We start from the raw sequence: 21,652 nt of genomic DNA on the forward strand, positions 1-21,652 counted from the left end.
CCCGAAACAGCTGCAGGCCCAGCGCCTCTCACTCTGCTCCACAACCCAAACCGCAGGTGGTACCCTGGCTCCTCCTCCGCCCTCTGCCACCACCTTGCGGGGAACCACCCTCACCCTCGACCCCGTCCTCTACAAACCCTTTCCTGGCCCGGGCCCCCTCGCCCTCGGTCCTTGGAGCCGTGGGCCCTGCCCAGCAGTGGGGTCCAGCCCTCTGAGCTGGCCCTCACCTCTTCTCATCCACACGCCTGTGGGGGCTGAGGCGAGCAGCTGAGCTCGGGAATCACAGCAGGAGACAACTCCACCAGAAGGGACTCTGATGCCCACGCCACTCCCACCCCCAGGGACCCTCTCGGCCAGCTTCCCCGGGGCGAGGCAGCTCTGGCCGGGCCTTCCCAGGCCAGCAGGAAACCACTCCTCACCCGGATGGCCCAGCCGTCTCTCCCAGTGCAAGCCCTTGGCAGGTGCCGGCGACCACTGCAGTCCAGCCGGGAGTGAAGCAGGGCCTGTGGCCCCGGGGTGGCAGTCCTGTCCCCCTTGCCAGGAATGCAGGCAGCAGGCAAACCCCAGCTAGGAGCTGGACCTGAAGACCCGGCTGCCCACGTCAGACGCGGGTGTGATTACCCATTCATGCACGCACCCATTCAGTGAGATGTGCTCAGGCCTGTGGAGCTGGGGTGCAGAGGTGGGCCAGGGGCACGCTGCCGTTCACTGGGCTCCCCGCTCACACCAGGTGCAGGGGCTGTTACAGCAGGTGCGCCCCTGAGGCTGGCCAAGCTACTGAGTGCTTTGGTGGACCCGCCCCCAAGGTGGAAGAGCCCAAGGTCTGGGAGGAGGGGAGAGGGAGGGCCCATGCAGGCAGGGGCATCTGGCTGAGTCCTGGGCACTCCGGGACGGACCTGCCAGGGCTGAGGCTGACAAGGGGGCCAGGGGATGCCAGAGGCCGGGGAGGGGAGCAAGCGCCTGACTGGGACTCTATGAAGGGTGCAGGGAGACCCTGGGGTGCTGGCAGGATGGGGTCTGTCCTGTGGAGCAAGGTCTGGCTGCACCATGGCGGGGGGGGGGCACAGGGACTGTGGTGGGGTGGGGGCACTGCCCCACAGGGTGTGATGAGCTTGAGGGCTCGTTACCTACCCAGCATGCCCGGGGCTGCCCTGATAAACGCTCACCCCTCACGGGAAGGTGCTGCTCCATGGCTGGCTGGGGCCTGCCCTCCTGGCTGGCTGCTCTGACTTCCCCAGGGCTGGGCCCAGGACAGGGAGGTGGGGCCCGATACATCTGCTCCTACCCCAGTGGCCAGATGTAGTCACGTGCACACTGAGCTACAAGGAACACTGGGAAACGTAGTCTCCTGGGGGCAGCCACGTGTGGGCAAGAACACTGCTTTGTAGAAGGGGACGGTGGCCATAGAGGGACACCTTTGTGCCTAAAGGGGGGGGAGGGGCTGAGACCTGGGCAGGCTGGCGGTAAAGCTAGGGTAGGAAGGGGGTGCTGGGATAAAGTCGGGGTGGGGGGAATGGGGGATGCAGAGCGGTGGGTGTGGCTGTGCTGGGTGTGACCACCACCCCACAGAGATGTAGAGGTGAGGTGACACCGCAGGTGGGAGGGCAATCCTGGGAGAAGATGGACAGGGTGGGAGGGAGAGTCCGAGGAGGGCGGCAGGGAGGCCAGAGGCTACCCCCTCCTCAGGAAATCCCCCAGGACCTGCCTGACCGCCTTCTGGGGTCCTGGGAGGCAGCAGATGGTGGCTCAGGTCAACCCCTGGCTGAGGCTTCAGCCTGACCCTGGTGGGCATCGGAGCCAGCAGGTGGGATTTCTCTCTCCCAGCCGCCCCGTCTCTGATAACTGACTGATGTTTCACGAATTTAAGGAGAGCGGCGAAGGGCCTGCGCCCAGGCCGGTTCCAAGCCAGGGCTGGGACAGTCAGCCATCTTCCAGCAGAACAGAGCCCTGGGCAAGGAGGCCCAGCTGGCCCAGAACCCCATAGGGAGTGCATCTGGGGACCAGGGAGCTGGGCAGGGAGCCTTGCCCATCCCCCCCCCCCAGCCCCACTGCCCTCCGGCCACTGAGTCCAGAGTCTTGGCTGCCCCCACCACTGCCCCAGCAGCCTGGCCTCGACCACCAGTTCCTGGAAAGGCTGCAGAGGGAGCCGCGCCCCTGCCCCCCAGCCCCAGTCGCCGAGCGGCTCGCAGGGGTCAGACCGGCAGCCCCGGCCTGCTGGGATCACTCGCACTTCTAGGAAAATTGCACAACAGCTGAGGAACAAGCGGCGGTTCCTCGGAGCCCTTCCGCACGGGCCCCCAAGCGGCATCGGGAGGGAGGCTGCAGGAGATGGCACAGGACAGCACGCACGGCGCAGCCACGGCCAGGGTGGGGCGGCCACCACAGCCCAGGGCCCTGCCCGCCTCTCCTGGCACTGCCCACGCACGGGCCAGCCTCAGAGGGCAGGAGCCCAGAGGGCCACCTCCACCTAGCCCATGGGGTAGGGGACGCACAGCCCCTCGCGCAAGCCTCTCACCCTGTCTCACTGCACTCTCCTGCCCCGCTGCTGTGCCCAGTGCCCACCTGCCACGCCAGAGGCCCGTGTGGCCAGCAGCCCACAGGGAGCCACACCTGCCCGCCCCCAGGTCGCTGGCAACCCAAGCCCACGCCTCGGTCACCACCTGAGTAGGAACCCCGAGAGGACCCCTGGAGCCGTGCCCAGGAATTGCAGACCCACGGGAACTGTGCACCCACGGGTGCTGCTGGGGGCGCTGTGTCACTACCCCGGTGGCCAGCCTCAGACAAGACACGGAACCCAGTCCATGCTCTGGGGGTCCCAGGGAGCCCCCTGGGCATGTCTACCTCCCTACCGGGTACGAAGAGTGCGATGTAGCCCAGGCACCGGGTCGGCCCAGGCACACAACAGACACGTGCGGCACATTCCCCTCCGGGAAGCCCTCCAGGATGTCCCAGCCGGATTGTGTTTCCCTCCATGGGCACCCAGCGAGTTGGCCCGTGTCTCCATCTTGAATGATTTTCTACTGAGCGTCACGTGGTCCTCCCAGCACAGCCAGAGCACGGCCTGGCCCTGCCCAGCCAGGGTGCTGGGCCCTGGGCACAGGATCAGGAGAGGCCAGGGAGGTAGACCTGGGCCCCTGCACTCACTCTACTGCCCCTGAGCCCCTCCTCCAGGTGGCCTGCGGGGTGCAGGACCCTAAGGCTGCACTCTAGGAAACAGGGTCTCCCAGCAACGGGAGCCCCTGGAGACCGGAAACATCTCTGCCTGCCCCCCCCCCCCAGCAGGAGAGGGCTTGGGGGCAGCGGATGCTCCCTGAGGAGAGGAGCCCGGAACCCAGGCGGTCCAGGAGGGGAGAGCGGGGCTTCCAGCTGCCAGCAGAGGGGGCACCAAGGGGCCAGGGGCAGCAGCAACCCCAGTGGACTGGGTTTGGGGTGCAGGCGGAAGGGGTGCGGCCGACCTGTCAGGGGGTGCACCTGGGCTGCAGACACTAGGCCCAAGAGCATCCCAAGGCCACGGTGCCCCAGCGGAGCCTCGGGGTGCGGGACAGGCCAGCCAGCGGCCAGTGCTGGGGGAGGCTGGAACTGGACGGCAGCCACACCTGGGAGGCAGTGAGGCGGCTGCAGGGGGCAGGTGGGCGGCCTGGGCCATGGCTCTCGGACTCTCCAGTGGTCACAGGCCCTCGCAGGGCCTCACCTGCTCAGCCAGGCAGTTCAAGACTTCCCAAAGGGACAGAGCATGCCGATCTTCACACACACACACATGTATATCTGGCCCATGAAACCCAGGGCTCCCAAATCTGCCACCTAGGTCATAAGCATTCGATTCTACAAAGCAAGCGGATTCTAAAAACTTGAAATGGGCATGGAATCGCTTACTTACGGAATGTCTCGAGCCACGCCGTGCAGCGTGGCTGACCCAGGACGAAGCTTCCCGCGTGCAGGTCTTGTGCCAGCAGCCACCCCTGTGCCCCGACTCGGCACACAGCAGCTCAGCGCAGGGAGAACAGCCGGTGCAGAGGTCCCGGGCAGGGTAAGACGGTTCCGCTCAGGGGCTTTGCCCTTGCCTCGCGGGTGCAACACCTCCAAGCACGCAGGGCTGAGCAGGGCTGAGCAGGGCTGAGCAGGGCTGGGGTGGAGGGCCCAGAGCCCCCAGCCTGGCTGTCCCCTCCCTGTGATGGTCCCTGACACCTTGGTGTATTCTGTGAAACTGTGGCAGAAGCTGGAAGCCCCTCAAGGGCAAAGCCCTGGCCCCCAGTCCCCAGTGGGCGGTCGGAAGGCCAGGGTCGCTGCGGGCAGTGGGCTCTCCCCGCCCCCGGGGAAGAGTGGGAGCAGTCCCGGGGCCGAGGCCACTGAGGCCCAGAGCCGCACCCAGCGGGGCCCGGACGGGGGCAGGGCTGCAGGAGCAAAGGTGCTGCTGTTACCCAGGGCCCCAGCCTCTGGGGGCCGCATCCCATCTCTGCCCCGCCCAGGCCATGGCCGGTTCAGCTCAGGGCGAACTCCACGCCTCTCGGCAGCCCCACCCAGGCCTGGGCTGGCCACTGTCCTCCACTGCCCACAAGACAGCGGCCACCCGCAGGCTGCATCGTGTGTCCGTCCAGTGGGCGCAAGCCCAGGCCCACCCTCCACTCCCTCGCCCCCCGGCCCAGGCCCTGGCCGGGTTCCCAGGGCTGCTCCTCCCGCGGGAGCCGCACCCTGCATCAGGCTAGGCCACACCACACAGCCCTGAGCCGAGCCCCGAGCGGCCCTGGGGTGGGCAGACGCCTGCGGGGTGCCAGGCCGCCACAGGCTCGCTCCCAGCCGCGCGCCGTCCCGACGCCCGATCATGTGGAGACATCTGATTGGCCCAAGAGCCAGCCTATGGCTGTCCAGTCCCTGGGTCAGGTGTCTATCTTCGTCCAATCAGAGCACTCCGCTAGCTCGGGCTTCGCATCAGACTGACACCCGCGGAAGGGCGGGCGAGGGCGCGCCTGAGGACGCCCCGGCTGTCTCCGAGCCCCGCGGCGGTCAGCAGAGCGGGGGCCTCCGGAGAGGGGGCGCCTGAGAGACTGGCCGCTTCCACGGCGGGAAGGACGCCGCGCCTAGCGGCCCTAGCTCACCGGCGGGCCCCGCGCGGTCCCGGGCTGCGCCGTGAGGAACCGTGGGGCCCCTGCCGGCCTGGACGGAGACGGGGACCTCGAGCTGGAGAATGCAGGCAGCTTCTAGAAGCCGGGAGAGGCGGGGAGGGGTTCCCCTCGGCCTGCAGAGGCCTCGGCAACCGTGAGCTGGAAGCCTGTGTGCGAGGCCGCCCGCACTGTGGCCCCTCGACGGGACGCTAACAGCGCACTCTTCCCCGGGCCCTCGGGCTTCCTGGCCAGCGCTGGGCGCGGGGGCTCTCCCTTCCCCACCACCTTGCAGTGGCCTCGCTCTCCCCGCCCCGCCCCCTCCCTGCAGTGGCCTGGCTCTGTCCAAGGCCACCTGCCCCTTCGGCTGGGCTCTGCCGTGACTCCCATGATGGCCACACGCCCCACCCAGTGTCCCCGCGGCAGGACAGGCCTCACCAGCAGGGAGCTCAGCGTGGGCATCCCCAGGCCTGGGGTCCCCTTCTCAGACTCGAGTTCTTCTGTCAGGGGCTGGGCTTTCAGGGATGCAGAATCAACAGGTGCACCTGCCCAGGTTCCGTCACCCCATCAGGTACACGGGTCGCAAAGCGGCAGCCCTGTGTCCCCGGCCCAGGGTCTGGAGCAGGGAGCGTGGTAGCTTGGACCACCCCCACACACACACTCCAGAGCAACCTTGCCATGACACAAGTGAACCAGGAAGTGAGGGAGAGAGTCGAATGAGCAGACAGGAAGAGGGGTGGTCCCCGGGAGGCCCACCCACCGCCTCCTGTCCCAGCTGGCTGAGGGTGCAGCTGCTGGGGGTGCTGGGAGCAGGCCGGGGCGGGGAAGCGCCAGCTACAGCCCTGGGTGAGCTGAGGGCGGCCTGCAGCTCAGGGGCCCTCAGAGGTGGGGGCTCCTGGGAGGGGCGTCAGGAGGACACAGCCCTGAGGGCACAAAGGAGCCCCCAGCCTGGGCTCCTGGAACACCTGCAGCCAGCCTGCCGGGCGCCTCGAGACCAGGTGCCCCCACCAGCCGGGGGAGGGGGGGCACTGACTTCACTCCCCTTAGGTGGCTGCTTCAGACAACAAGGGAGAAGAAAGGGTGTGGGCGTGGGTGGAGATGGGGTGGCAGCCGATGTCCTCAGACGTCCCCTTCTGCGTGGATGCCCCAGGGAACTGACCACAGGCCCTGGGAGAAACAGCCCGAGCGGCAGAAGGTGGAAGCCACCCAGGCACCCACCACGGACACGTCGGCAAGCCGGGCGTCGGTCCCCATGCAAGAGGAGGGGCTGCCGCCGTGCAGGCGTGGAGGACCTGAAGACGTGTGGGTTCATCCCCAGAGGATGAGTCCTGTAGGACCCACTTCCAGGAGGGCTCAGCAGAGCCACGGACACGGGGCGGGGGGCGGGGGTGAGGAGGAGGCGGCGTCCAGCGGGGACAGCGGTGGCAGCGGTGGTGATGGCACCACGGCGTGAACGCCGTTAGCACTGCCCGATGCACGCTCACAGACGGCCAAGACGGCAAGCCTCGTGTCAGACGGATTTTACCACAATTAACGTTTGTCTAATGGGGTGGCTTTGCATTGCGCCATCCGCTCTCGGACTGTAAGTCGTGACGCGTCCGGGGAAGCCTGTCGCTGAAGCAAGGCAGAGCAGGCTGCTCGGCTGAGTTCGGGGCGGGGGGACCCCAGAGCCCCGATCCCTGGCCCCTGCCCCTCGCCGCCACCACTCGGCGACCTGGGAGCTTGACCCAAACGCCTCAGCACTCCGCCCTCCCCAGGCCCAGGGTCTTGGGTGTGGGGGCCCTGTATTCTCACTAGGAGGGCGGTGAGGTGCGGGGTGTGACCCACTGGGGACAGAGCTCTGGGAGAGGGAAGGTGAGGACAGCAGGCACGCGGGGGCTGGCCCCCTCTTCTGGGGTGGAAGGAGCTGGCAGGCAGCCTCCGGAGACCCGCGATTCTGCTGGGCGGAGGAGGCCCCGGCCAGCTCCAGGAACGGCCACGGTGCTCACGGCAGCACGGGGACATCGGGCCGGAAGCCCACGTGGTCACAGGCGGAAGGCTTTCACCCAGGCTCCTCAAACCCATCCACCTCCCAGGAGAGGGGGGGGCGGGGAGAAGCTCTCTCATCTGGAAGACCCCAGCCCCAAGGCCTCTCTCTGTGTCACTGTGCAGGGAGCGCTGTCCGCCACATGTCACAGAGCAGACAGCAGAGCCCTGACCCACTGCCGGCTCCCACACGACGCAGCCAGCACTCAAACCCACAGACATGCCCCTTGCCTCCTCCATGGCCCCGAAACACCATTTCTCACTCTGCAGGCCAGCAGTCAACTTGTCTATCGAGAACTGGCATACATTTTGGCTTCTATGACAAATGCCAAAATAGCAAGACAAGGATGGCTTTCTCCCCTCTGACGTGTCGTGGTTTGAGGCCGGTGTGATGGTCACCGGGCATCTTCACGCTCTGTGCTCCTCTGTGCCTACCTCCCATCCCACACCCAGCATGGCTGCTCCAGCCCCTGCCATCACATCTGGCATCTGCTCCTCCCCCCCGGTGGACTGTCAGGTAGGGCATGGGGGCCCCACCCGGAGGCCTGGGAAGCCAGGCCAGGCAGTCTGTGTGTTTCTCCGAAGCCGTGAGCAGTTCCCTGGCGGGGCAGCTCCTGAGCAGAAAGCAGACGGCTTTTAAAACACGAGTCCTGAAGATAGGCGGAGGGAGTGAGACTGGAGGCAGTCACGGAGTCTCCCGAGAGGAGCATGGCACCATCCTGGCCAAAGCCAGGGAACCCTTCAGCTCCAACCCGGCGTTCTGGGAGGACTCCCCGGAGGGGGCAGCCCTGAAGGTATGAACCCAAAGCAGGGATCCTTTAGGGGAGGGGGGCAGGGCTTGGCCTGGAGAGGACCAGCAAGGGGAGGAGGCAGACAGAGCCCACCCTTGCCCAGAGATGCCCACACCTCGGCCAGAGCAAGGGCTGGCCTAGCCCTGGGGTCTTCCCAACCGACGACCCAGCAGCGGAGATCCTCGCCTCCGGTCCTGTCCGGAGAGTGGAGCCCAGAGTCGGCGGGTGACCCCCCCGAGGCCACAAAGCACCAGCACCCTGGGCTCCAGGAGACCCTCCGCGGGGCTGAGGGTGTCCTGGGAAACACGGCGCTGTCATCTTGAAGAGGGCAAGGGTCAGAAGGCCCTGTCCACAGCCAGTCTCGCGTCCCCACAGGCATGGAAACAGGAAACAGGCTCAGAGAGGTGACGCCTCGTGCCTGGGTCGCACAGCCAGTCGGCACCCAACGGGATTTGAATCCAGGTCTTCCTGACTCATGCTCTGGTGGGCTCCCACCAATTCTCCAGGAAGCCTTCTCCCCCTCCCCCGCCCTGCCTCCCCCGCCCCCGCTGTTTTCCTGGCTCCCTCTCAGGGAAGAGAACATGCTCCCAGTCTCTGTCTCCCTGGGAGAAATCCATTTTCAGAATCTGGAGGTGTGGAAATGTGTTCTTTTTTCCTCTCCAAAGAGCCCATCTTGAGGACAGAGGTGCCCCCAGCACCCCCAGGAGGCCACCAACGGCCGAGCAGAGGCCAGAAGCTGCCTGAAGAGGGGTCACGGCCCCAGCCAGGCTGGCACCCAGCACGGCGTCTCGGGGGGGAGACTGCATCCTGGGACAGTGCATAGCTGGACCTCAGCCGTGAGCACTGGGGACCTCAGAGGACCCCTCCTGCCTCCCTGGCCGGGCTGCGGCAGGAACAGGAGGGTCCCTGAGCCTGCCTGACGCGGGCGCTGGGCGTACTCCATGTCCCCTCCACACCCGGGACCGACGCAGGGGTCACTGTTGCCCTGGGCATCCTCTGGCCCTGGAGTGGCACGGGGGTGGGGTCACTGGTGGGTAAGGAGCAGAGGGAGGGGATAGGGGAAGGGGGCGGGGAAAACAGAGGAGGAGCTGGAGGGGCGGGAGGAGACCAGGGGGGTCTCCATCAGGCCCCCCTTCCCAACGCCCTCCCACAACCTGTGCAAGCACCCCCAGCCCCAGCCTGGTCCCACTGCTGGGCGTCTCCTGACGGTGGCTCCAGGGAACTGGATCTAGTCCTCATGCCCAGGGTTCCCTCGAGTTACCCTCAGGAACCCACAGCAGGCCTGGGGTCTTGGGGCAGTTCCTAGGCCTCCTGGGTCCCCGAACTGGGACCTCGTTGACTGCCACTGGTCTGGAAGAGACCCACCAAGGTCAGCCTCTCCACGACACACTCCCCCATTCCCGCCTCAGTTTTAAGCTCTGGCCCAGGAAGCAGACAGCTGTCCCGCAGGAAGTCAGGTGCGCTGGACCGCCGAGGTCCACTCCTCCGGATCTCTCCCAAGAATCCGGCGCTGGCCTGTGGTGCCCAGGTGCTGGGGACTGCACCCTTCCCCACACACACGCACACGCACACATGCACACCTCGCAGGCTCCCCCGAGGCTGGCCATGTCCAGGTCACCTCCCTCCCTAGGGACTTCCCATGCCTCCTGTCTCCCCCAGGTCTCCTTGAGAAAGCTCCTGGCCCCCCAAGGCACCTGGAATTTAACTCCAGGGTGGGAGGATTCCCTGGAGGACCTGAGGCGACACACCCTGGGGGAGACTGGATTCAAGAGGGAGCGACACTGTCCCCCAGAGATGGGATCTGTGACAGGGATGCTGCACACGGCTCTGCCTCAACTTGGAGCACACAGGCTCAGTCAAGGACACGAGGGCAGGAAGGGCAGAAAGTGCATGGTTGCCCACAGGATGTCTTGTGCTGCGTGGCCCCGTGGCTAATCTGCCTGACCTCTCCACCCTCAGCCTGAGTGGGAACCCACCGAGTCCCCCGTGCCCACCAGCAAGTCCCTGTAAGACTCGGGCAGAGTTAGTTCACTACAGGTCTGAAGTCTGCCTGGAGGGAGCAGCCCCCTGCAGGCCTGGGCTTCTCATTGGCCCCAGCATCATTATCTCGTGCTGCTGGCCACAGGGGATGGAATCGGGCAGGGTCACCTCTGGGGTACAAGCTGCATCTCCCTCTGGGGGAGTCACCCCAGCCAGTGTTCAAACCACCCTGGTAGTCCAGCACTCGCCTCCTCAGATGACACTCTCCAGGAAAGGGGCTGGTGAAGTGCCAATGTGCCAATGGAAGCATGGATGGATGGATGGAGAGATGGATGGATGGGTGGATGGATGGGTGGGTGGGTAGAGAGATGGATGGAAGGAGGGAGGCAGGGAGGGAGGGATGGGTGGATGGATGGAGAAATGGATGCATGGGTGGAGAGATGGATGCATGGATGGAGAGATGGAGGGATGGGTGGATGAATGGATGGATGGGTGGATGGATGGTGGATGGATGGATAGTTGGGTGGATGAGTGGATGGATGGAGAGATGGAGGGATGGATAGAAGGAAGGGTGGGTGGATGGATGGATGGGTGGATGGATGGATGGATGGGTGGAGAGATGGATGGATGGATGGATGGATGGATGGATGGATGGAGAAATGGATGGATGGATGGAGAAATGGATGAAGAGATGGATGCATGGATGGAGAGATGGAGGGATGGATGGAGAGATGGAGGGATGGGTGGATGGATGGGTGGAGATGCATGGATGGATGGATGGTGGGTGGATGGATGAATGGATGGGTGGAGAGAGGGAGGGATGGATGGTGTGTGGATGGATGGATGGATGGATAGTTGGGTGGATGAGTGGATGGATGGAGAGATGGAGGGATGGGTGGATGGATAGAAGGGAGGGTGGGTGGATGGATGGTGGATGGATGAATAGTTGGGTAGATAGATGTATGGATGGATGGATGGATGGTGGGTGGGTGGATGGGTGGATGGATGGATGGATGGATAGTTGGGTGGAGAGATGTATGGATGGACGGATGGATAGGAGGACACATGAGCAGATGAATGGATGATAGGCTCTTGTCTCAGATAAAACCCCCAAAACCCAAGAACAATACCACAGGCAGAGAAGACAGACAGAGGGAGCTCCCACCCCAACCCCACCCTGACCCTGCTGCCCAGGGAATTATCCTGCAGGCTGACTGACAGGATAACAGGATGAAATCATCAGAACCTCCCACTTAACCCACTTAACCCCCAAGCCCCTGCATGCCTCCACCACCCCCACCTCCACAAAGGAGAGCCTGTAGAAGCTTCTGGAAAGGGAGAGGCAAATAGCAGAAGCAAGGCTAGGCCTGCCCCCCACTCCTCTCTCTCTCTGCCCATGGCTCACGCCCTTGAGGACCTCAGCCCCAGCAGGCAGTCCCCTACAAGTCCCCGAGTCCAGTCCCCGTGTGGAGGTGAGGACACAGCAGCCATGACCCAGGAGGCGCCAGGGAGCCCAGGACCCACCGAAACACGTCTTTCTTGGGTCTGGCCCGGCGCCGGCACCGACTCCTGTGCAGCTGTGAGCCAGGCACCAGGAGGGCAGGTGGTGAGGATGCAGCCGGCCGCCACGGGGAGCCCAGGCTCAAGACCTGACGGCCAGGACAGCCCCACTTCCTGCTCCTCCCTGCACCCTCCCCCCGCCAAGGAGGCGCTCACCTGCGACGCCCTGGAGCCTCAGCACAGCTCCCGCCTCGGGGCTGCTGCCTGTCTCACTCTGCGTCACCATGCAACGTGCAATCCAGGAGGGCCAGAGACACAAACAGCAGAGCAGGGCCACCGCCACGCCAGTGGGGCCAGCTGACAGCTCAGAGCCCCTGGCCTGCGCGGCTAAACCCCACAGCCCGAGAGAGAGAAGCAAGCGCTTGTGGCTCTGTGGTCATTTGTCACCTGCCCTGCTGTGGCAAAGATGGCTGAGTCCCAACGCACAGGTGACAGCGCCTGCTCTGAGAGTGCCAGCAAATCCCTCCAGCAGCTGAGGCTTGGAGAGGCCGAGCACCGGCTCACTCGATGCAAGCCCAGGGGACGGGGAGTCCATCCCAGGCCCGCCCTCATGGCACCCGTGGTCTTGTGGGGTGGACGCAGGTGGCTGGAATATTCTGAGTGTTTGGGGGGAAGGAGTGGACGTGCCGGACTTCAAGGGTGAGCCCAGTCTCTGGGTCAGGGTTAGGGTTAGGTTAGGGTTAGGTTTCTGTCCGGGAGGAAGCGGGAGTGGATGGCAGGAGACAGAGGGGCGGGGCTCTTGATCTGCTCTGACCAGGCAGCAGCACACCCGCCCCCCAGCACAGGAAGGGCAGCCAAACAGCAGCACAACTGCTACGGCAGTCCCTCCCCCAGGCCGCGACTCACAGACCCGGGAGGAGAGGGGCCATCACCTCCCCTGCAGCCAGAGGGCTCCCAGAGTGCGCCCAAGGCCACACACACCTCCTCCGGGTGGCAGAGTCGGGACTGGAAGCCAGGTCTGCTCACAGGCCTTGCCACGTGGGGTGAGCCTGCCCGATTGGCGTTTGCACCCCAGCACAGCACGAGGGCCCCAGAAACGCCATTCTCTCAGTGTCAGAGCTCAGACAACCACTGGGGATGCCAGGTCTGTGTGTGTGGCAGCCACAGTGAACCCCAGCCATGGAGGCTGCCCTAGGCTCCGGCCCCCAGCCCCTGCCCTGTGGGCTGGGCTGGCCCCTCGCCCAGAGGGAGGGGCTGCCGTCCTCAACCCCACCACCACCTCCCTTCCAGCCCAGGGCGCCCTGATGGAATGCCTCCAGCCGGCTGGGAGCGTGAGGTTAAGCTCTGCAGCCCCGGGTGGATCACTTCACCTCTCGGAGCCTCATTTCACCAAGGAGCCCCGACACCCTGCCCAGGCTCCCAGCTGATGTCTGGTTGGGGGATTGTGCTTTCTGCTCCGCCGGCGGCCAGGACACACAGGTGCTGTAAGGACCTCAGAGGCCAGAGCTGAGGGCCAGGAGAGGCAGGGTCTGGGCAGTGTCTGCGGAACACCTGGATGCAGCTGTACCTGAAAGCATGGCTCTTGCTGGACTTCACCGGCTGGAAGTGAATTCCTCCTGAGCTGAAAGCAGCCTGGATTAGCTTTCTGCCACGTGCAAATCTAAGAAGTCTAAAAAGCACAACCAGTGGAGACCAAGAGGCTGCCCAGAGACAGGCTTCTGCAACAGGGAAGACCTTAGCCACCTGGCAGGGTCCCGGCAAGGTCGTTTGTGGGGAGCAGTGCCCCATACTGCCAGGGCCCCTGTAAGCTCCTGAGGTTCCTGGGAGTAGGGGGTCCCAGGCTAGTCGTGCCCTGGGCACAGTCCCAGGGATGAGTGGGGGCGGGTGGGAGGCTGCTGAGCCCATTTTACAGATGAGACGGTTGAGGCACAGAATTCACGTGGCTTGCCCCAGGTGACCCACCATGGCTGTGGCAGGTGCTGTTCTCACGCTGGGACACACAGAACATACACAGTGGCTCTGCCCCTCTCCCGCCTGCCACAAATGGCTGGGAGCCTTTTGTGCCCCGGCAAAGGAGGAGGCCAGGGCGTGGGGTCTCCACAAGGCGAGAGCAGCAGTGGCCCCTCCTGGGGCGCCCCCACCCCTGCCAGGCTGGGGATGGGCCTTCCCGAGGACAGAGGACACTCCTGCACATCCCTGTCCCGTGTGCAGAGAAGCGGTCGGGAGCCAGGCGAGCCCCCCAGGGTGGAGGGACCTCAGGGAGGGACCAGCAGGCACAGGCCAGGCTCTGTCCGGGTACGAGCAGCCCAGGGCCCAGGCGTGTTGCGCCTCGGGAGCACACTGCGGCCGCCTCTTTGCAGTGGTCTCAGAGCCGGCTTCAGCAAACCTGGGTCTCGGCCCTGAGAGTCCTCCACCCCACGAGCCACCCTCCTCGTCTCTGCTCATCCACGCCCCTGCGGCGTCCATGCCCGACCGTCCCGGCTTGCCAGTGAGGACTCTGACCCCGCCCAGCTGAGCACACGTGACGCCACATGACACTGCCAGTGTCGGATATTGGGACCGGGAACCAGACTTTACCACCGGGGCAGCGGGGCAAGATCTGCGGCCGTTCCTTGGCCTGGGGTTGGGGGGGGGACGCTGTGGCCACTCCATCCCCAGGTGGGAAGCTGCCCCCTCCCGCCCCGCGTTTCTTTTTCCCTCTCACAAGGCTGGGTGTAAACAGACACACGCAGGCACACACACCGCGCACACACACACAAGCACGCTTGTCACATTAAGGATGTTGGATCTGCCTGGCAGCTGAGGCTGGGGACACGGTGTCCCTGCTGGCTGGGGGCACTCAGCCTTTTCCAAAGAGAACCTGAGGTGGAAAGGAGAGACGGACACACCAGTGACCCTCCAGCCAGCCTTGGGGCACAGGCCAGGCTCTGTCCTGGGGATGAGCAGCCCAGCGGCCCCGGGCTGGACCCGGCCCCCACAGGCAGCCTCCCCCGAGGAGGTGTGCAGTCACATCTCTACCTGTGCCAGGCTGGGCTGCTGGAGTGGGGACGGGCCCCAGAGTGGGGGCCCCAGGCTGTGGCAGGACGGGTGCAGGTGAAAGGTGTTACCAGGTACCAATGACAAGAGCGCGAGGCCAGGTGGGACTTGCCCAGTGGGGAGTCTCACTGCCCCAGAGCAGCAGGCAGGAGGGCAGGGTCTCCCGGACTTCCTAGAACCTTCAGAGTTATGGAGTGATTCTGGGAGAAGACACCGGGAAGTCGCTTCCCAACCCCCTTCCCACACAGGTGAGGCCAGGACGTGCCCAGGGTCACACAGCCGGTAGCCAGGGCCTTGCTGCCTGCGCCCTCGCCTCTCTGGCTGGGAGCCTCAGGCCTCCTCCAGCCCCAGAAAGCTGCCAAACACCCTACCGGATCCAGGCCCCGAGGCCCCGACAAGCTCTCCTGGCCCGGCTCCCGGGCTGCCCAACAGCCACCCACAGCCCCACTGTCTCCCAGATTCCTGCCTAAGGCTCCCAGAGGGACAGGGCCTGCTGTGCTGGGGACACCTCAGGGTCATCCCAGCACCTCCAGCCGCTGCCCCCCCCAACCACACACACACAGGGTGTCCACACACGGGGTCCAGCCAGGAGGACGTTTGAACAGAAGAGTCAGGCTTTAAGCAAATGAGATGTGCAGTGACAGTGGTGGGCGGGCCAGGTTGCCATGGGAGGGGTCTGCTCGCCCTGGTGGCCAGGTGACAGCAGGATCAGAAGACGCCACACCCGGGATTTCCCCAGGGACTGCGTTCCACTCTGAGCCGCTGGGACACGCCCTGCCTGGCTCCCTGCTGCGGGCGTGCAGAGGGCAGAAGGAAGCATCTTGAAATTCTCCCAAAACAAGGAGTTTTCAGTAAGTCCACACTACACACATTTACTCATTTCGAAAACTTTATTGGGCGCCTCCCCGGTGCCGGTTCTGGTTAGTCACCTCGGAGCACCGCCCGGCCAGGCTGGGAGGGGCGGGTCTGGAGCCAGCTGCAGGAGCGGAAGGCCGTGGCGAAGCCCAGGCTCCAGCGACGAGCGTGACAGCTGGGTGGGCAGCGGGGTGGGCAGCGGAGGGAGAACACTGGGGGCGGGGCTGCGGGAGCCAGGTGGAAGTGACATGGAGGAGAAGGATGGAGGGAGCCATGCGAGAGGAAGCTCGGAGTTCAGAAAGCACCAGGAGCTCCTGCAGCACCAGGAAGCCCGAGCAGAGGGCGGGAGACCGCGGGTCCTGGCCAGGAGGGCTCAGACCCCCATGGCCAGGCGGTGAGGAAGCCAGGTCTGGTGTAGAGGCACCACCTGTAGTTCTCCAACAGTCCTCCCGGTGAGCAGGCTGGACCACCTGTCCCCGAAGTCTGAGGAGGTGGCCCTGCATGGAGAAAGGACCCAGCGGCCATGGCCACGCACGCCCACCCCGTGTCTGGGGAACAGGAGGCCATCCAAAGGCCAATTCTCCCTCGGTGCCAGGCCTCCGCCTCCTCCCCACCACCCCTAGCCTCCCTCCAAGTGGCTAGATACCGAGTGGACCCAGTTCAACCTGCTTTTCTTTCCCCTGCCCGCCCCCTGCTGGAGCTGGGAGAGGGCAGGCAGAGCGGGAGGGGAGGCACAGGGAGCGGCCCCAGCTCCAGCCCTGGTCCCCACCCCCACCCCCAACAGCGGAGCCTGCCAGGCGCACTGGGCCTGGATCTGCCCCAGGTCCCAGGTGGGTCTTGGCCTGGGAGCAGTCCCCTCGCTCCTGACGGCTGGGACAGGACAGGACAGGACTGGTCAGAAGGGCCGGGTCTAGTCAAGCTGAGGGCTGCCCAGGATGAGGGAGGGTCTAGCAGAGGGTGATGAGAGAGAGGGGCCGGAGTGGGGGAGAAGAGCCCTGAAGTGGGAGTCACCACTGGGCCAGGTGACCCGGAGACTGGACCTTGAACCTGTCCTCACCTGCAGAAGAGGTTGTGCGGGCCAGATGGGCCTGGGACCCTGAGGTGTGGAGCGCAGCCTGCCCACCCAAGAAACAGCAGATGCCAGAGCAGGTGGCGGCCTTCAGGACCAGGGCGCTGCTGTGTCCGTGGGCCTGGAAGGAGTCACCTGGTGCCGCTGGAAGGGCTGATCCTACAGAGGGGACCAGAGGGCTGGCCTTACGCCTGCCCTGGACCATGCCATACACACATGTGCACGTGCACACACAGGTGCGTACACACATGCACACATGCATGCACACATACATGCCCCATGTACACACATTGTGCACATACATGCAGGTGCATGCACACATACATGCCCCATGTACACACATTGTGCACATACACACATGCACACATGCATGCATGCACACATACATGCCCCATGTACACACATTGTGCACATACACGCATGCACACATGCATGCACACATACATGCCCCATGTACACACATTGTGCACATACATGCAGGTGCATGCACACATACATGCCCCATGTACACACATTGTGCACATACACACATGCACACATGCATGCACACATGCATGCACACATACATGCCCCATGTACACACATTGTGCACATACACGCAGGTGCATGCACACATGCATGCATGCATGCCCCACGTACACACATGCACACATGTGCACATGCACACACGTGTGTATATGCACATAAGCACACATGCATGCATACACGCCCCATGTGCATGCATGCACACATGTGTGCGTGTGCATATGCCCATGCACATGTGCGTGCATGCATGCCCCCATGTACATGCATGCACACATGTGTGTGCAGATTCATATGCCCATGTACACACGCATGCATGCCCCATGTACAATCATGCACACATATGTGCACACAGGTACATATGCCCATGCATGCATGCATACATGCCCGTGTACTTGCATGCACACACGTATACATTCATGTACATGCCCGTGTACATTCATGATTGCACATGCATGTGCACACACACATACCACCAATCCCAGAAGGAACAGAAATACTCTCCCAGCCCAGGGTGGTTTTCTCTGAGACTAAATGTGAGAAAGGGGATTGGCGCACTGTCCCATGTCCCTGATGCTCTAGGCCCTAGACAGGCACATCCCAGGAACCAAGATTGTCCAACCAGAGGTGGGCCTCCCACCACCCTCCAGCCCCTGCCCAGCGCCCGGCGCCTTGGGAAACCCCAGCCCTCCTCTCAGAGCCCCCCCACTACAGGCTTCTCCTCCTACGCTGTCTTCCTCCCCCAGAAAGGACAGAGCTGCTAGCTCAGCAGTGTTCCTCTTGCGGGGGAGGGGGAGGGGCTGGGGCAGACTAATGAGACCCCCACCTTCCCACCCCACCCCAGGGCTCAGGGAGCATCCCCCAGCCCACCAGAAGACCCCTACCCAGAGTGGTGAGGCGCAGTTTGGGGGCTCAGAGTGGGAGAGCTCAAGCTGCCTTGCCCTAGATGGGAGGTTCCTGGGGGCGCCCCCTGCCCCAGGCGGCGGGGACACCCTCACACACCCCTCCCACCGCCCCGCACACTGAGGGGCTTGACCTCCCGGAGCCACGGGTCTGGCAGGGAGCTCAGGGGGCCGAGGGTCCTGCCAGGTCCGAGAAAAACAGAGGGGAGGACCCTCGCCCAGGGCGGGGTGAGTACCTGCGCACCCCCGGGACAACTGGCCTGCGGTCGACTTCTCCCGGCGCGTTCTCCGGCCGCCCAAAGCGATCCGCCCGCGTTCCGTAGGGCTCGGCCAGCTCCCATCTCGGTCCAGGGCGCGAGCGCTGTCTTGGTCCCGAGAAGTTGTTGGGCGGCCGGTCCCCGGGGCGGGCGGCGCACGGGACGCGGGAGGCAGCGGCGGAGGCGGCGGCGGGCTCGGGCCCCGCAGCCCCGGACAAGCGCCCGCCACCGCAAGGGCTCTCCGGGCAGCGCGGCTCCCCAGCCGAGGGGCAGACCGCGCGCCACTCGGCTCGGGCTTGCCCCGCGGGACTCGGCGGGCCGAGGAGAAGGGGGCTTGCTCCTGGCCTCGGGGACCCCGGGTCAAGGCACCTCCCCGCCCCGGAGCACAAGTCGCCCGCCCCGCGCCGCGCGCCGCGCGGGGCCAGAAGGTCTCGGACGCGGCGGCGGGGCCGCCCAGGGCTCCGCAGAGTTGGGGAGTTGCCCCGCACCCCTAAACGCCGCGGCACACGCTCTCGGTGGAAAGTACGCACTTGACGCGTTCGGGCGCCTCCGCGGTGAGTCGGGCCGCCGCCCTCCGGCTCCGCGAGTGGGCTCAGCTCGGGCGCTCCAGTCTCGACGCTCCCGGGGCAGAGAGCAACGTCCGGGGACGAACGGGACGGGTGCGCCCGGCGGCCAGGGCTGCGCCGGGAGAGGCAGGCGGCGGGAGGGGAGCGCTCCGGCGTTCAGGCAACAGCTACCCCTAGTGGGAGAGCCGCCCGGGGCCGGCGCCGCCCCGCGCCCGCTGCCCCACGCCCCGCGCCCGCAGCGCCCTGCGCCCGGGGCGCTCCCAAGTCGGCTGGGGACGCAGAGCCCGCGCGGCTTCCCCAGCCCTGCCCGTCTCCCGGGCCCGGCGCTAACCGGCTCGCGGACCCTGCCCTCCGCACCTCTCGGCTGGGCCCCCGGCGGCCGCTGACCCGGGAACCGCGGGCGCCCAGAGGGAACGCGATGGGACGGGGCGGGCGCGACCGGCGCTGCGCGGGCTGGGGCGGCGCGCGGCAGCCGCGGGCAGCGGCGGGGGGCGCGGAGCGCGGTGTGCGTGGCGGGGCGGTGCGGGGGGCGGCCGTGTGCGAGGCGCGAGTGTGAGCGCGCGCGGGAGGCTGGCGGGCGGGCTCCGGCAGTCGAGCGGCGCCCGCGGGCGAGCCGGGAGGGCGGCGGGAACCCAAAGTTGCCTCCTGGCGGGCCCGCGTCCTCTGAGGGGCGGGAGCCGGGACCAGCGAAGCGGCGGCCGCGGACCCGGACTCCCACGGCACCTGGGCAGCGGCCCGCACGAGCGGCGGCGGCGTGGGCGGCGTTGGCGGCGGCGGCGGCGCGCGGGAAGCGAACCGGAGCTCCGGCGCAGCGCGGCGGCCGCCGGGGAACTCGGCTCAGGTGCGCGGCGAGAGGGGCGCGGGCCGGGGCCCTGCCTTGAGGACCGTGGGGGCCGGGGCCGCGCGCAGCGGTCGCGCCGGCCGGAGGACCGCCGCGGCGGGCGCCCGGGTGCCCCGTCCCGCTCCGGGGCCCCCGCCCCAGGCGGCCGCTCCGCCCTCGGCCTGCCTGCGCCCGCCCTCGACCCCGCGGTTCCTAGGGCATTGGCCGCGCCGCTGGGGGATCCCTCCGGGCTCAAGTTGCAAGGGGGCGGGCCCGGGCCGGAGGTGGAGTCTCCCGCCAATTGAAGGCTATAAATCGAGCTCTCGGCACGGCCAGAACCCAGATGCCTCGCCAGGCCGCCTCGCGGCTGGTGGTCGGGGAAGGCGACAGGGCCCAGGGGGCGTCGGGGCCTGCGGCCACCATGCTCCGCTCCCTGCTGCTTCACTCCCTGCGGCTCTGCGCCCAGACCGCCTCGTGCCTCGTGCTCTTCCCGCGCTTCCTGGGCACGGCTTTCATGCTGTGGCTCCTCGACTTCCTGTGCATCCGCAAGCACATCCTGGGCCGCCGCCGCCGCCGGGGGCAGCCCGAGCCCGAGGTGGAGCTCAACAGCGACGGCGAGGAGGTGTCCCCCGATGACCCGCCCATCTGCGTGTCGGACGACAACCGCCTGTGCACGCTGGCGTCGCTCCGGGCCGTGTGGCACGGCCAGCAGCTGGATTTCTTCAAGCAGGCGCACGAGGGCGGCCCGGCGCCCAACTCCGAGGTGGTTCTGCCCGACGGCTTCCAGAGCCAGCGCATCCTCGACTACGCCCAGGGGAACCGCCCGTTGGTGCTCAACTTCGGCAGCTGCACCTGACCGCCGTTCATGGCGCGCATGAGCGCCTTCCGACGCCTGGTCGCCAAGTACCAGCGCGACGTCGACTTCCTCATCATCTACATTGAGGAGGCGCACCCCTCCGACGGCTGGGTCACCACTGACTCCCCCTACGTCATCCCGCAGCACCGCAGCCTGGAGGACCGGGTCAGGGCGGCCAGGGTGCTGCAGCAAGGCGCGCCGGGCTGCGCCCTGGTGCTGGACACCATGGCCAACTCCAGCAGCTCGGCCTACGGCGCCTACTTCGAGCGCCTCTACGTCATCCAGAGTGGCACCATCATGTACCAGGGCGGCCGAGGCCCCGACGGCTACCAGGTCTCGGAGCTGCGCGCTTGGCTGCGGCGCTACGACCAGCAGCTGCGTGGCGCCCGGCCCCGGCGGGTGTAAGCGACCGAGGGACAACTGGCCGGACGGGGCGGGCTGGGCCTCGGAGCCGTCGAGGCTCACGGGCAAGCGCCAGAGGAACTTGAGCTTGGCGAGGCCCCAGTGACCCGGAGGGACTGAGACTGCGCCCTCGGCCAAGGGAAGCCCCGGTTCCCTGGGGCTGCTGCTGTGGCTGCCTCTCACCGGTACCTGCTGGCTCGCTCAAATCCCCCTCCCCCGGCTGGGAGCGCAGAGGCGGCGCGCACCCCCGCCCGCGTGCGTGCCCCGGGCACTCGCCCGCACAGCACCGTCTCGTGCCAGCTCCGCGGCGCGCCTTCAGCCACGCGCGGGGCCCCGCGGTGCTCGCAGCGCCGAGACCTTGGTCGCGCCCGCGCGCAGCTGGGTTCCGGCAGCGCTCTCTCGGCAGTTGCCTGGCATCCACCTGTCGCTCTCGGAGAAGGGGAGTCCTGCTGCTTTTGTGTCTGTTTCTTGTCCCTGATTGGAGGGGGGAGGGACAGAGGAAGGAGAAGGGTGGGCAGGGTAGTGTCCCCCGTTTGCTTGGGGTGAGCGCGAGCCCCACTGCTGATGACGAGCCGCCTCTAACTGGTTTCCGCCACGAGCCGGTTCTGATTTGCAGGGGGCTTGAAGCAATGCCCGAAGCGAGAGGGGGAGACTGCCCTGGGTTTCCGGGAGGGGGCGTAGGGAGTGGGAGGTACGGGGTGGGGGGAGATGGCTGGAGAGGCACTCGGGAGGCTTGCTGCGCCGGGGGGAGAGGGACTCCCGGGGAGCAGGCTTTGGGTGGTGGGGTCTGGGGCAAGGGAGATTTGGGGGGGAAGCCTGGGGCCCCCGGAGTTGAGGAGACTGCCCGGCCGAGCTGCTGGCTGCGGGGCCGGGGGGCCGAGGGTCCCAGATTCAAAGGCCATTTGGTGAGCTTCGGGCTGGAGACATTCCCGTGTATAAACTTCTTAGGGGCTACAACAATAAAGGCTTGAAGTA

General features: G+C 66.2%; 1 protein-coding gene across 1 annotated transcript; it reads left to right on the forward strand.

Annotated features, from left to right (window-relative positions):
- Positions 1 to 19,623: 19,623 nt before the first annotated feature.
- Positions 19,624 to 21,362, forward strand: DIO3 (iodothyronine deiodinase 3). The gene has a single exon (XM_008248683.5). It carries the CDS (start codon positions 19,763 to 19,765, stop codon positions 20,678 to 20,680), a length of 918 nt encoding a protein of 305 aa, XP_008246905.2. The 5' UTR covers positions 19,624 to 19,762; the 3' UTR covers positions 20,681 to 21,362.
- The last annotated feature ends 290 nt before the right edge of the window (positions 21,363 to 21,652 follow it).

The sequence above is a fragment of the Oryctolagus cuniculus genome, chromosome 20 (genome assembly GCF_051225735.1).
Source record: "Oryctolagus cuniculus isolate XC-2025 breed Fujian yellow rabbit chromosome 20, ASM5122573v1, whole genome shotgun sequence".
In the NCBI taxonomy this organism is placed as follows: domain Eukaryota; kingdom Metazoa; phylum Chordata; class Mammalia; order Lagomorpha; family Leporidae; genus Oryctolagus; species Oryctolagus cuniculus.